Below are 16,829 nucleotides of genomic sequence, written 5' to 3' on the forward strand. Positions count from 1 at the left end.
TAAATGATTTCAAACCAAAAGATCCATCCTTTGATTGATTTTCATCAAAAAACAAAGCAAGAAATTGAAAAAACCCTAACTTTTACGTACGTCTTCAAAATGCCTGAAAAGTCCATTGAAAATGGCTTGTTCCATCTCAAATCATCCTGTCAGAATGGAGTCTCCGAAACTTGATTGGGATGCCAAAAATTCAATTTTACTTTTTGGATGAAAATGGTGAGCTTGAATGGTTAGGGAAGATTTGGCATTTCAATTGTGAGAAATGTGTGGAGTGGGATTCACCAACTGATTAGAAAGAAAATTTTTACTATTAAGAGAAGCACTAACACTTAGGGGACTAATTAGAAAGAAATCCCTCCTCCAAAATCCTTTTAACTTATGTTGCACACAAAAAAAAAAAGAATCCATTACTACAGTTTGTTTCAGGGTCTGGCCATCTAATATAGCAGCATCAGACTCGAGATCAACATGGAATCGTGGCAATGCGGAGTTTCAGAAAGCATTGAATAGCAGTGCTGTTTTTCTAGCTTATGGGCTGCAATTGATTCGAAACCATAACAAATCCTTGGATGGTAAATTCCAGCTTCTAAAAAACATTATTATCAAAGACGAGTCAAACATGGATTCTGTATTAGCATAAGTCATTGACAAAGTTGGATTATATCCGGTAGAACAGAACAGTGTTAATTACGGTAAAGTTGCATCAGAGGCAATTGATCGCGGGCTTTGGACTGGTACTGGTGATCTGACAATTAAGTTTTTTTATAGGTATAAATTTCTTGGAAAATAGAAGAATGGAATGAACAACAGCCAGTCGAGATGACTGACCTAACAAGGGCAAAAACAATTAGTCCTCACACAAAGACTCCTAACGAAAAACAATTAGGGTTTTCATGAGTTGAAACAACTAATTCGATGGTGATGGTCTCCATGACACATGAAGAAAAAAAAAAGCCTACTATAGAAATAAACACTAAAACAAGAATGATTCCATTCATGGTATGGTGGAGATAAACTCCTGATCTAGTCATTAGGATTGCTAAAAAAATTGTCGAGATTGTAAACATTGACCTTGATTTAGAGTAATTTGAGATTGTCACTTCGCAAAAATTGAGAATGGTTAAGCAAGCAAACAATTGGGCTACTATAAACATAAATTTGGGTTACATTGCTTACCAGTGTATTCAAAAGTTGAATCTTCGAAAAGAAATGTCACTATAAGCTTAAAAGTTGCTGAGAAATAACCAAGCAAAGCGAGTAGAGGAAGAGCTTTGAATGATTGCCAAATTTCTCAGGAATCGGGTTTCAAAATACTCCAGAATCAAGCACACCATCATCTTCATCAATAAATGAGGTAACAGCAGTTGCCACAAGCCTGCAGAAGATCAACCATTTTCACATTTCTGAAAGAAAAAGTTGATCTAAAGGATTTCAAAACAAAATATTTCCTTTCGAAACATGATAGAGAGGAGCAGGAAAGCCACTCCCTTCAAAGTACCAAAACTCAGATATGGAAACATAAGCACGTTTGGAGTTTTGTAGGACATGGAACCAAGTTTCACAAACCTTGGAAGTAGAGAAAAAAATTGAACATGCAACCAGGGGTGGAGCCAGGATTTTGTCTACGTGGGGGCAACTAAGAACCTTATAAATTTTAGAAATTCTTGTGGGGGCAAAGCACTGAATTTTTTTTTTTTTTTTTTCCGCCTTGATTATGAGTTGCAGTAGCACATACATCCTTCTAAATTTTAAAAATGTGCCCCCACTGTAAATCCGCCCCTGCATGCAACAATCAGGGACCATTTTTTCTCTGTACACATGACATCTCAGAGAGGTTTTCTACACTACACTTCTACCTCTCAATGAAAAAAAAAATGGACAAAGGTTATGGTTTAAAGAAGATTGTATAAAATCCTTTACAAAGGACACTGTTTATTTAAGGATAGTGAGATTAGAACAATGCAATAAATGGTTGCATTGAGTTGTTAAAATTTCAATCTATTTTATCAGTTAAACATTTAAATTTAGACAAAGAAATATCCAGCTTTGCCCCACCCACACATGTCCCTTCCCTTGCCAATCGACCCCGCCAAAAAGGTGAGCGGTAACAGCCGTATAACGTTCAGGGTGGAGAAATCCTCAATTCAGTACAAGTTCATTTCCTTTATTTACATAAATTATCTAGCTTTCAGTTAATTAGGGTTGTGTTAGGATGTAATTAATTAGAAGTGCAAACATTTTTGTTCTTTCCAATAATTTAAGATATCTTCTTAATTCAAAATGTTTAGTATCATCTTCAACAGTAAATCATCATCAACCAAGCTCTGTAACAACTATTTGAGTTCAACTACACAACTACTGTTTTTCCACTCCAGTTTACGGAGGGCCATATCATCCATTAATGCATAATTGAAATTCCTTTCACCACCTTAACCATGTCCTTTCAGTCTGGTTGCATTGATAAGCTTTTGCAGATGACCAAACCATCTCAAATGATTCGGCTTTTTTTTTTTTTATCACATATTAAAGCTACCCTTAGGTTCCTCAAATGTGCTTATTTCTTATTATCCTTTTCCATTCATGCCACTCACTCATTTATCATAAATTCCTCATTTCAGCTACATTCCATTTTCTCTACATGTTTGATTATGCAGCATTTCGCTCCATATATAATAGTGGCTCTTATTGTTTGTTGCAGATAAAATTTTATTGGCAACAATGAATGTCCACTATTTATTTGTTTCTTTTAGATTCATGAAGTATTACTATACTATCCTTGTTTTGATGATGTGAAGGCCTCAATTTTTCTAACAAGCGGAAGCTGTTAAACTTCTATGGCCACAACTGTGAAACGTGGCACCTTTCCACATCATAATTCCTTGCCTTCCCCTCAAATTGCTTCCACAAGAAATCCACCTTTTGCTCTGACTTTTGGGCACATTGATGAGCTTAATTAGCAGAACTTGGCTCAAATTTTTCAAACAAACGGAAGCTGTTAAACGTCTATGGACCACAACTGTGAAATGTGGCACCTCTCTCCTAACTACCCAAATCAAGTTCATAATTCCTCGCCTTCCCCTCAAATTGCTTCCACAAGAAATCCACCTTTTGCTCTGACTTTTGGGCTCATTGATGAGCTTAATTAGCAGAACTTGACTCAAAACAACCAAAATAAGGTTGAATTTCAAAACATTGCCCGTGCACATATTTTTGCACCAGAACTTCCTAGTCAGCATCTCGAGGGTCAATGAATATTGAAAGTGTTAAATATTGATGCTAATAAAGATAGAAAAGTTAAATTTCTGAGACTATACTTTGAACTGCACGGGAGAATTACATAGTTCAATCCAGAAATTATTATTCAATGCAAATATAATAACGTATAATGCAAAGCATAGAATACACTAATGCAACTAATCACAGAAAGGTAGATATCTATATATCTATATAATAAAACACAACTGTGGTGTCAACTTTGCTACAGTTGTTTGCGGGGGATAAACGTCCCATACGCTACAGTTGTGTGGGACAAAAATCCCACCAAACTCCAATTTTGTGGGGCCCACTTTATTTTCTTTACTCTTCACCTCCTCTAGCTTTAATTTTTACCCTTTAACCCACTTTATTGGTTTTCCTCTTTTACCTCTTAACCTCAATTTTTTTTAATAATACCCCTCCAACTTTATTTTTTTCCACTTTTACCCCCTTACCCCAAAGAGGATGCCCTTCACCCCCCTAACTTAACTATATTTTCTTTTACCCCTTTAACCCACTTTTACTATATTTTTTATAACACCCATCCAACTTCATCTTTTTCGTTTTTACCCCCCTTAGCCCCAAAGAGGATGCCCCGTGCCATAGGCACACGAACAAACTCCAGTAACTATTAAAGAAAACTGGGAACATAAACAAAATATTATGTTCATGATCAGATGGGAAGACCTTCAGTAAGCGCATAATCAATAAAGCATAAGATGACCAATATGCAATTTATTTATTTTTATTTTTTGATAAATAAATTCTTTTATGGAACCAACATAAAAAATTTGGATATTAATTGCATTAAATTAAATATAAAGCAGACCTGTAAATGACCATGAAGAAGAGAAACATGTAAAGTCCGATCTTGATAATTCGATACTTCTTCTCGCCATCAAGTAACCTAAAGATCTCAGTCACATCAATAAGATGCTTCCTGTTCATATACCTGAAAGTGAAACATTAAAAACCAGATATGACCATTGAAGACACAACATAATATAATGCTCGTCTAAATTTTGAAAGACAATTTTATAATATAGAGTAGCTGTAAATCCTCTATGGAGGGGTATTGTTCTTAGCTCAATTTTCAGGAACATGAAAATATGACATAAATCTCGTCCAAAGTAGGCAACTACAATAAAGAAGAAGGCATGGTTGAAGCATAACATTGAAAAGAAAATTAGAAAAATAGAAATGTTAGACAGACAAAAAAGCTAATTATCAATACAATTGACATACCAATGCAACTCTTAAAAAAAGAGAGCAAAGGATCACCGATATAAAAAGAAAGGAAAGGATGTGAGAGCATTTCACACGGCCTCCAAATACACTGTAAACACTGACTCTTTACTCTTTGGCCAAACTCTTCTGTCTAAACAAAACTCCTTAAAGAAAAAAGGCTCTGAAATCCAGTAAAATGGATGTCCATGAATACAAAACTTCCTCGATCTTCATCACCATCTCTTATATCCACTTCCTTGTTGAAGTACTCAGTGGTTCATTTCCTTCCATGGAGATGAGCACATTTCAATGAGTAGATTGCACAAATCCCCCCATTTCCCAAGAAGAAATCCAAATACTTCCAAGAATCATTCAAAAGATGCCAAAAGACATGAAGAATTTGGTCCAAACTTCCCATGAGAAGGGCAATGACAGTATCCTCTGAAACCATGCATAAGGCACACATGTTGAGAAAGGCTAAATCCTACCAATCAAATGCTAAATGGTCAATATTTTGTCCAATGTGGCATATCAATTGAAAAAACAACCTAGGAAGGAGTGTATGTATCCCAAATCTTCATATCAGGAAACACTACAGGCTTCACTCCAGCAATTTCCTGGCAGAAAGACCTAACAGAAAAGATGCCTTCTGAGGATCATTTCCAACTCATAGGCTTCTCTACGAAACCAAGCTCATATATAAGAGTTTTCAACGACATCAACTCAAATGCAGTATGAGCCATAACTCAATATTTCGCTTCGGCACTCGACATAGCTACCAGACTATTTCTTAATCCTCCAAGAAACCAAATTACCACCAATGAATGGGCAATACCAGGTAATAGAGCGTCTATTAGATTTTTTTTTTTTTTAAAGTACATCTATCAGATTTGGAACCTGCCCAATTTGCAAAAAAGGCAAAACTATCAAGGTTTCCATGTGAATGATACTCGAGCTTTTCCCTGGGCATCCTTTAGATACCTCAAAATTATATATATATATATATATATATATATATATATATATATTGCATCCCAATGACACTCTTTGAGATTCTGCATGAACTGTCTAACAACTCCTACAGCAAATGATATATCAGACCTAGTGACATTTAGATATATAAGTTTCCCAATTAGCCCGTATGTACAGCGGCGGAACCAGAATTTTGCCAACCTGGGGCAACCAAGAGTAGAAATTTTTTTGTGGGGACAGTAAAAAAACAGCATAGTTGTGGGGGCAACTAAGAGTGGAATTTTTTTTTGTGGGGCTATAGTGAAAGATTGTTTTTATCTGCAGCTAAAATCTGTGGCAATAGCTCACTAATCCATAGACTTTGAAAATTCCTGTGGGGGCAAGTGCCCCCACTGTAAATCGGCCCCTGCGCATGTACTACTTTTTATCTTCAAATACATCACTGTCTTCCGGTATCCCAATGTAAATTTGATTCAATCAGAGTATCTACAGGCTTGATTACAAATATCCTTGTCTCAAGAAAAAGGTTGGTAACATATTTTCTTTCAGAAATAGCTCCTGCATTGCTATCCAAACTTTGGATATTGCATGGTAACTTCATCCCATAAACATCACTGCCAGAGAGAATAAAATCATCCACATATTCAATTAAGAATACTAAACCTGACGTACTTTGACAATTAAAAATTGAGTGGTTTGCATGACTTATGTATTATCCAAACTTTATCACCATTTTATTAAATTTCTCAAATCATGCAAATGAGCTCTCTTTGAAACCATAAATTGCTTTCTTCCACCCGCGTACATTTCAAATCTCCCCTTGAACAATGAACTCTAGTGATTTCTCCATCTAAACTTGCTCATTCCAAACCATACAAAAATGCTCTTGATATCAAGTTGGTATAATGGCAACTGTTTAGTAACCCCAACGAATACAAGAGCATGAACAAAATTAAATTGAGCCACGGGAGAGGTACCTCAAAGTAATCGACTCCATAGATCTATGTATAGCCCTTGTCCACCAACCGTTCCTTAAATCAGTCAATAGTACAATCAGGTTGATACTTTATAGCAAACATATGCTAGTAGCCAACTATATCTGTGTTGGTCCAAGTTGTAAATAACTCCTAAGTACATGTAGAACACAAGACAAACATTTCATCTTCCATTGCCTTCCTTCATCTTGGATGGGAAAGTGCTTCCTGATAAGGTTTGGGAATAGATAATGTAGGGAAAAAAAACACACACTAATGATACGAAGAACTAAGATAGTCTAAGAAAATACATTGAGTGATGGGATGTTGAGCACAAGATTGTTTACCTATCTGAGCAACAATAGAGAAATCTAAATCACAAAGAGAATTGAGGGTGGAAGAATCCCCTCTGATGATGGAAACTGTGTAGAAGGTTGAAATGTTGGATTTTGTATTGCAGATGTCTTTTTTTTATTATCAGTACGCCTGATTTTAATGAATTCAGTAACTTGGTGCTGGCAGGATTTGAACCCAGGTCCCAAGTATTATCACCTAAAGACTTTAACAACTAAACTAGTTTACACCTGCAGTATTGCAGATGTCTCGCTCCTATGCATATGTACTTGAATAGGCTTTTTCATCATTGTCTTCCTCCATGTTGGATGGGAAATTGCTTTCTGATATATCTTGGGAAGAGATTGTAGAAAGAGACAAAAAAAACTAACAATATGAAGAACAGAGATAGTCAAAGAAAACAAATTGAGTGATGGGATGCTGAGTACAAGATTGTCTACCTTTCCAAGCAACAATAGACAAATCTAAATCACAAAGAGAATTGAGAGTGGAAGATTCCCTTCAGATGATGGAAACGTGTAGAAGGCTGAAATGTTGGATTTTGCATTGCAGAGGTCTTTTTCCTGTGCACATATACTTGAATAGACTTTTTCAGCATTGGTAGGAGGAACATAAACTAAAAAAGGTACATGGCATAGATCACATGTGGAGAAGTACAGCAATAGAAACATTGTTCTAAAAGAGTAAGACAAAGACCAAAAAGAATATGTATCAAAGTAGTGAGAGTGCATCTTAATGTTCTTGGAATTAACATAAGACATGACATATATATGAGGGGGGTTGATGATGGTCTACAGGGTATGTTGGTCACTTTTTTTTGCACCATGTGCAACAAAAAATTTCTATTGTTGGCCTTACATGCTTTAGGATGAAATTTTTGCTTTGCCTAAAAAAAGGATGAAAACCTTAAACCCTACCTCCGGATTTGGTGCCTTCATACAAATGCTATCAAATGTTAATGTTCTTAACGACATAGCATATTCTTTTAAATATCATATGGCTTTGAAGCTTAACCAACAATATAAGCACAAATAAAGAAAGAGAAACTGCTATCATTAATAACTCCTACCACAAACTAAGTTCACATGGGAATTTACCATAAAAATAAGAGAATTAAAGTAATGCAACTCGTCCAACACCAAAGGAAGTATTTATTATTAGAGAACTAGGTGAGGTTCAATAACAGAAAAGCAACACAACTATTTTTTTGATAGGTAAGCAACACAACTATTTCGCCAGGAGCCATCCCCTTTTGTATAAGCAAACAACAAAGAACTCTCACAGATTGTAAAACAATGACACATACAGTCTTATATGATGGTAAGTAACAGGCGCTGATATTAGGAACATGAACCAGTGCCATGTCAGAAGGAAAATAGCACATATCGTTCCTTGCATTACAAACTCCGGGATGACGCAGGCATTAATATGAGATGATGATTCGTAAGGGTTGATGTGGTCTGACTCTAAATCTGCTAGGCAAATAAGCTGCAGCAACAATTAACATTTTTTAGCACCAAAGAAGAGAAACAATCATGTGAAATACTTATATGCAGCTGTTAAATGTGAAGAACAAATTTCCTCTTAGACATGGAGGAATGCACAAGACATTAGATCAAGGAGATAAATTTTCTCAAGAACTTCCAAACATTAATTATATCGAGACAACTAAATCCGTCTTGGATTCTCGCCAATATGACAAAATGGATATATACCATAACATAATAAATCACCTTTGGATCAGCATACAACCCAAGAGAGATTAACTAAAATAATCATCATTAAAGCCTCACCCGAAAGAGGATTTAATAAACTAACCAACCAAAAAACAAGTAACAAATTCAGGACAACATTGTAAAACTTATCCAAGTAATCATGTATCGCAACATTGTGAATTACCTCGCAAGTTTTACATGTTTGAAAAGCATGAATAGTATTTGTCTGTTTTAATTTTATGATTTTCATTATACATGAGATAAAAAAAATGCTATGATTTAGGTTTGAAAAGTGTACGTAGTATTAGAATGCTATTGATTCTAAATTTTATGTTTATTTGAAAAGCATTCATGGTATTAATTTATTCTCCTTTTATGATTTATATCATACATGGGATGAGAATGTTTTGATTTAGGTTGTTCTGTAAAAAAATGAATTAAGTTTTGATATTAGTTTTATGAATTCAAATATGATTAAAATGTTAATAAAATATAATTAGGTTTCCAGGGGCAGAGCTAGTAAGGAGACAGTAGGGGGCAATTGCCCCCACATAACTTTGAGATACCCATGTATTTTCAAGTAATTGCATGCCCCATTTGCCCCCATTCCCTCACCTCCCTCCCCATTTGCCCCCACCCCCTCACCTCCCTCCAATTTTTGTCCCTCCTCCCTTTCAATTTTTTGAAGATGACATTGCCTTTTAACTGGCCCTTCTCTCATTGGCTAATTGGAAATGACCTAAATATCCTTTTCTTAAACTTACAACTAAAAACCTCTGGATTTCTCCCCAAAACCATTCATCTTCAAGCTCTTCAACTGTACCACTAACTATAGTTTGCCCCCACTACAAGAAAATCTTGGCTACGCCCTAGGAGATTTCCAAATTTCAAGTTTAGTCATTGTTTGTTAAAAGAAAATTTTAATTGTAAGTAGTGTGAACTTCAAACTAATTATAACATTTCTTTTATTATTAAACATTGATTTTAAGTAATTTTCAAACTAATTGGGTATTTAAAATTTAGTGGCTTTACCATTATTGAAAATATTTTAAAGGATAGGTAGTTTTTCTAATTTGAAAAATGGATGTTTAATCGAAAATGTAATAGTTTTTGGATGATAAATCCTAAGAACGAGTTCTCAGTTGTATGTGTGCTAGTGAATACCCAGGTATGGTGAGAATGCCTCGACGTACGTTGTGTAAGTCACAAATGCTGTGATCCGAGGATCGTGTAAGACATGGAAGGGTAAAAAAAAGAGTGAAAATGCTTCGGTTATTTTCCATGTAAGAAAAAGAAAAGAAAGAGGGAAGCTAATTTATTTACTATCTTACGAGTAGATTGGGTATTCATGACACATGTACGCTTTACTTTTAAATTTATGTTTTTTTTTTATTATAAAGATATATAAGCCAAAGCATCAGGAGGAATATAGATGTTTCGATTTAGGTGGCACTAGTGGGGTAGTGGAGGTGAAACATCATGGTTTTGACTTTTGGAAAAGAGGTGTAATCTGTGAGAGCTCGGTTGATATTACTAATGCTACAGACCTTCATGTGATCCTAGAAAACATGGCCTGCTCTCCCGGCAGACTGTTATGCTCAAATCATAGGTCATGGGTGTTCATCCCAAAGAGCATCAAGGCTCAATCTTGCCTTTGTGCTCTGGGAACCATAAAGTTCATGGACGGTCTGATCTCGATGAGAAGCTAGTACGCAATGTCAAAGTGTGATCCCTAAGGAGAGGCTTGTGGAGGGATCCTGGGTCAGGCTTTGTGGTCTACCCATATTCTTATAGAACCACGCGACTTTCTCTGCAATAGCCAAGCCTTTGGGAGGCCTAATATAGATAGAAGAGTCCACAACAAACCTGACACAGATTTATGCAGCGTTGATTATAGTAGGTTTCGCAACAACTAGAATTCTGAGAAGCTTGAGGATCTCTTGCGGAAATTGCATTTTTGAGGTCATTATTGATCTCGTCAAGGGTATTTTGGATGAAAATAAGGGTATACAAGCTTCTATTACCACCGATTTAGAAGTAGCATAGGAGGTACAAAACCAGGTTCTTCAATTGGACCCGGGGAAGATGATGCCTAGAAATATTAAAGAAGACGTGGAGGTATCTTATTCCGGACGTCAAAAAGGATTCAAAATGAAATTCAAATTGGGATCTCGCAAGTCAGTATTCAAAAAGGACACCTGGCGTGGCTCGACAACTCATTAAATACCACACAACTTTGATCCTCATTCACCACGCAAATCATCCACGTATGCTGGTGACTTGACTCCAACTTATCATCACCTAGAGAGTTCAGAGGTATCAAGTCTAAATTTGCTAGTGTATTCAAATGTATGCCACGTGGCGGGAGAAATGGGTCGGACAAAAGTCTAAAACCACTACTCTTGCCCAATAAAGAGGTACGTTGAGTAAATATCAGTAGGGCTAGCAAACACAAACTTGGGCAGGATCAAGGGGGAGGTTTTGGGTTGGGAGTGTCCAAATCAAGATTCAAGGGGCGACCCAAAGAGCCCATAGTCTTCAAAAAGGCAAAGGGGAGTCGTGGAGCAACACACAAACTCTATTAGGTTAAAAAGACTGGGCCGAAAATCTCAAGCGCAAATCAGTCACCATCAAGGCATTCGGTAGCGTTAAATCTTGAACCAGCCGAACAGAAGTCCTAGGTTTTGAAGTCGGCATTGTCACAGTGAGGGTACAGCCACCAAACAAAGCAACTTGCAGGGTAATGGGCGACACTGGGTTGGTGACCTTGCAACAGAGATAGCTGAAGGATGACGAAGCATTGAAAAACACCAAGGGCACTATTTGATTCCAGTTCGGAAGGTTTGGGACAGGCTTCATTCGGATTTAGCTTTCAAGGATCTACTCTCAACCCGACTTGAGGTAGGTCTAACAAAGAACGATTGACTCTAGGGGTTTTTCCATTCTCTTCGAAGACAGGTCAGATCAACCACTCTCCTCTTTACTTCAACTGGGTTTAGTTTTGTTTTGTGCTCAAATCCACTCACCTTTGGTCGAACTCTTTCTTTTTTGTCTAGTACTTTTTTTCCATTCTTTAGATCTTCCTAGAGGCTATGCAATCTCTGTTGTGATTTGTTTAACAGGGAGGATATTACTTCAAGTACGAGTATTTCTCCCTCGGGGTTGGAAGGGATTGTCCATTTGGGTGTTGATTGTGTGGAGTCAACCGAGTCAATAGATCATGTTGTTCCCTTTCAGAACAGTCTAGTATTGCGGGAGGAAGGCTACTACTCTGCCATGGTTCAAGATGGGCATTTGGCTGAAACAGGAATTGGGGATGAGGCTGAGATAGCAGACCTTAACCTACCAGAGGATCTTGAGGCCATTTCGGAGGAAACTGATGAGCTCTTTAGAGATAAATTGGAATTGGAGACGTATGAGTGGTTCTTGAGTAATCTACCGACAATAGCAGTATCTTTGGGTGTGATCCTTTTAGGCAAGCAAAGAACCCCAACCCTTATCCTTAGGGTGTCGGCGGGAGATAACAAGGAAATTAGGGTTCCAATCAAGCTCAATAAACTTCTGGGGAGTGGTCCGAATAAATTGGGTTTTGAAGGAAGAGATTCAGCAAGAACAAAGGGACGAAGATTTCATGACCAGGTGAAAGATACAAGGGTTGAAACAACAGCTTTGACTAGAAGAAGGTCAAGATTAGAAAATACGGTAAAAGGTAATAGAGTGAGATTCTGGGAAGATTGGTGGTGTGGTGCTTCAGTCCTAAGCCATTAATTCCCGAGGCTTTATGAGCTATCCTCCAAAAAAGCAATGTCGTGCAATGCCTTCTTGAACCTTGAGGGGGTCGAGCCTGTGTGGGATCTGAACTTTAGAAGAGACTTCAATGATTGGGAATTACATGATCTAGCAGACTTGACAACTCACCTTGATCAAGCCCAATGGACACTAGTGGAAGATGACAGTAGAGAGTGGACTCGTATGAAAAGTAATATCTTCACCGTTAAGTCTTTTATCCCCTGATTGCATGCTTCCACTATCTCCTTCGAAATTTTTCCAACAACACTCATTTGGCGTACCAAGGTTCCCTCTAAGGTGCGTTTTTTTTTTTTTTTGCTTGGCTAGCGACACTCAACAAATTACCCACTCTTGACAACCTAATTCGTAGGGGTTTTGTGACTCCTAATTTTTGTTTCCTTTGCAACTTGAACGGCGAATCAGTGGACCACATCCTAATCCATTGCAAAACTTCCTCTCTTGTGTGGTCCCCAATTCCACGCTCTCTTTCTCTTCCAAAGTTGGAATTTGTCTATGTTTGAGGGGAGAATGAAATCCTTTGGAGACTTCTTATGTTTGCTACTACTTGGGGGCTATGGTTGGAGAGGAATAGAAGGATCTTCAAAGGCTTGGAAACTCCAACAAAGGAGATCATCCTAGACATCTTAGGTTCTTTTGGTGTAAGTTGTGGCCTGATTTTAAAGGCGTGTGTTTTGAGGATTTTGTATTTAGATGGGACTTGCTTTGTAGTCATTAGTGCTTGCTTGCTCTTTGGCCGGTCATCTCGATCGCCGTTGTTGTAGTTGTTTTCTTCTCTTCTTAATAAATTTATACTTACAAAAAAAAAATCTAAATGATATTCTTCCGTTTAACTACTGGGCATGGCTTGTTTTAAATTCTATATAGTTAGAGCTAATGGTAGCTATTAGGACCAAAAGAAACCCCAAATGAATATATGGACATAATTAAGGCCACATATCTTTTTTTTTTTTTTTTACTAATCGAGTGTCAGGTCCAGCTTGCACGCACCACGACTAATCTCGGGGAGGACTACCACAGCAACCCACCGCCATGGTCCCCCAGTTAAATCATGAGAAAAACCCAAGAGGGGAATCGAACTCGTGACATGCGCCTAACCCACACTTCACGTGCTCGCCCTAACCACTTAGGCAACCCATGGGTGGGTTAAGAACACATATCTTAGAGTTGTAAGTGGTGTCAGAATAGTTGATGATGAGAAGATAGTTTACAACTTGCATTAGGGATCAGCCCTAAGTCCCTACAGAATAAAAGTAATGATGGACTAATTGCTCGTACGAAGAAGAGATCCCTTGTTGAATATTAATTTCAAATGATGTAGAAACTAGACTAGAGGATGAATAAATTCAAAAATAAAACTATGAAGGTATTATCTTAGAAATAAATGATTTTAAGATGAGTAGAACCAAGAAATAAAATACATGGTGGAATTTTAGTAAGAACTCTTCTAATCATTGTAATCAAACCTAGTTTCTCATCTCCTATTGGGGCACCCATTGATACCTAGATGTCTTGGATGAGTCAACTCGCCTCGTACGAGTCAAACCATTTCAAACCTTTTATATAATAAAATATAGAATGAGATTGGGAGAAAGGGATACTCTTTCGTTCATTCCAAAGATACCTTGAAGGAAAAGCGAATTAAGACTGAAGAGAGAAACATTAAGTTGACTAGCAATTTTCAGAGTTGCAATAAATTTATGGCAACTCTAGAAACATCTAAAACACAGAACCCTAATATTAACCGTAGTTTCTCCTACTCTCTCTATGGTTACTTTAATGAAAGATTCTACGATTTCAATAGAGAAAATGAAGGATATCTTCTTTCACAGATTAACGGCAAAAAGAAACAGGGCTATAAAATGGCATGTTAATTCTTCTTTCTTTTTCCATTTGATGTCTCCTAATTTAGAGATCTTAAGAATATTCAAGTCACTTGCTCTCGATATGAATTAAAGATTGCATTTCAAAGTTGCAATAAATTTTTGGCAACTCTAGAAACATCTAAAACACAGAACCCTAATATTAACCGTAGTTTCTCCTACTCTCTATAGTTACTTTAATGATAGATTCTACGATTTCAATAGAGAAAATGAAAGATATCTTCTTTCATAGATCAACGATGAAAAGAAACAGGGCTATAAAATGGCATGTTGATTCTTCTTTCTTTTTCCATTTGATGTCTCCTAATTTAGAGATGTTAAGAATATTCAAGTCACTTGCTCTCGATATGAATTAAAGATTGCATTTATTGCATTTCAAAGTTGCAATAAATTTTTTGCAACTTTAGAAACATCTAAAACACAGAACCCTAATATTAACCGTAGTTTCTCCTACTCTCTATAGTTACTTTAATGATAGATTCTACGATTTCAATAGAGAAAATGAAGGATATCTTCTTTCACAGATCAACGATGAAAAGAAACAGGGCTATAAAATGGCATGTTGATTATTCTTTCTTTTTTCCATTTGATGTCTCCTAATTTAGAGATTTTAAGAATATTCAAGTCACTTGCTCTCGATATGAATTAAAGATTGCATTTATTGCATTTCAGAGTTGCAATAAATTTTTGGCAACTCTAGAAACATCTAAAACACAGAACCCTAATATTAATCGTGGTTTCTCCTACTCTCTCTATGGTTACTTTAATGATAGATTCTACAATTTCAATAGAGAAAATGAAGGATATCTTCTTTCACAAATCAACAACGAAGAGAAACAGGGCTATAAAATGGCATGTTGATTCTTCTTTCTTTTTCCATTTGATGTCTCCTAATTTAGAGATCTTAAGAATATTCAAGTCACTTGCTCTCGATATGAATTAAAGATTGCATTTATGTTAACTGTGAATAAAATCTTAGAAATTAGTCTGTGACTGAGATGACTTGGATCTCGGACAAATCACTTAATGTGCCGGTCACAGTGGAAATCTCACTCTAATGCCTCCGAAAAGTCTCATTCAAAATTTAAAACCATGCTCCTAATGTAAGATATGAGGTAAGACTAAGGAGCAATAAATACCTTAAAAGGGATCACTTTTGTTATTTAGGTTCGATAACCCATATAGATGGAGAAACTGGTGTGGATATGACCCGTAGATTTAATTTTGGATTGATAAATTGGAGAACACTTGATGAATTATAAGTGATTAATAAATACTCATATTTTGCAATAAAATAATAAGATCAGAATTTCTTTCTAGAGCTGAATGTTGGGTAGTTGAGAAACAAATTATTCATAAAATGAGTAACGGAGATGAAGATTTTAAAACTAGAACTTAAAAACATATCTTCCTAACAAGTAGAATAAATAAACATGTGTAGACAAGAAGACGAATTACAGGAAAGAACATCACGAACAAAATCAAACACAGAGAAGAAGAAGCCATGCTTCTTCTTTTTTTGAACCTAGATTTGAATTAGGGTTTGGAAATACCTGATAAACGGTCACTGCTAGGAGGGCTATAACGACGAAGAAGGAGAATAACCATAGAATCAATTCCCACGCCATTATGATCAATCGAAGCACAGAAATACCATTCGAACTCTCAAATAATCAAAGAAACTCGAAACATATATTAATCTGATCAACTACAGAATACAGATACACGGATCAAGATATAATAATATGAGAATCGGAAACAAAGAAATGGAAAGTTTCGACCTGTATTAATGGCGGATTTATATTTTATAGTGACATAGACTTGTAGCCTTTAGGACCTAAGAGGAAAAACCATCTAGTCATGGAGTCCCCAGATAATGATTGTATGCTCCCGTGTTCATTTACTATTCGATGATCCCATATTCAAAAAAATGCCATGTGGCAAAATCTTTAGGGCTTATATTATCATGGCCAAACCTTTTGTTGTGACCATACGTAGTCACAAAGTGGGAGTATAGATTTAAACCAGTAAGGTAAAACTTTGAAAACACGTTAAAAATAAGGGGAAAAAAATGAGAAAGAAAAAAAATGAGAAAGAAAGTATAAAAATTAGGGTTGCACATGGTTCGGATTGATTCGGATTTTAACAAAATTGGAATCGAATCAAATATGATCAATTTTACAAATTTGAAATCGAACGAATCTAATTACCCTATAGAATCGAACCAATCCAAATCAACCTTGGTTCGAAATGGAATCTCGATTTTCATACTTATTATTTTCAATACTAAAATTAAAATAGTTAAAACTTAAAACTAAGCAAAATAAATATTAAACAAAGCATCACGTATAACACATAGCACGCATAAATAAAATATCAACATACTTATTATTTCAACATAAACAAAACATCACACATAACACAAAAATAACAAATTCGTAGTTCGATCTTACATCGGTCTACCTATACATAAAAAATTATTGGAATTTATTTTAAAAAATGAAAATTCCATGAATATTTCAAGTGGGGGAGTGATCGAAAGAGAAATTCTTATAATTCAAAGATTCGTAATTAATGAAAAGAGAAAGAAAATAAATATTTAAATCATATTTAAATATGAGTGTGACACAAAACATGCATAA

General features: G+C 36.1%; 1 protein-coding gene across 2 annotated transcripts; it reads right to left on the bottom strand.

The window, feature by feature from the left end:
• Positions 1-974: 974 nt before the first annotated feature.
• Positions 975-16,102, bottom strand: LOC147396853 (protein cornichon homolog 2-like). 2 transcript variants are annotated; one of them, XM_086452115.1, is made up of 5 exons: positions 15,969-16,102; positions 15,741-15,895; positions 8,089-8,270; positions 4,085-4,207; positions 975-1,375 (listed from the first exon to the last, which is right to left on the bottom strand). In XM_086452115.1, the coding sequence occupies exons 2-5, from the start codon at positions 15,813-15,815 to the stop codon at positions 1,306-1,308; spliced, it is 450 nt and encodes a 149-aa protein (XP_086308241.1). In that variant the 5' UTR covers positions 15,816-15,895; positions 15,969-16,102; the 3' UTR covers positions 975-1,305. The 2 variants fall into 2 exon arrangements, with proteins under 2 accessions (XP_086308241.1, XP_086308239.1); XM_086452113.1 differs by having other exon boundaries at positions 15,741-16,020.
• Between the last annotated feature and the right edge of the window lie 727 nt (positions 16,103-16,829).

This window comes from Akebia trifoliata, chromosome 8 (assembly GCF_017979445.1).
Source record: "Akebia trifoliata isolate Shusen 1 chromosome 8, ASM1797944v1, whole genome shotgun sequence".
In the NCBI taxonomy this organism is placed as follows: Eukaryota; Viridiplantae; Streptophyta; class Magnoliopsida; order Ranunculales; family Lardizabalaceae; genus Akebia; species Akebia trifoliata.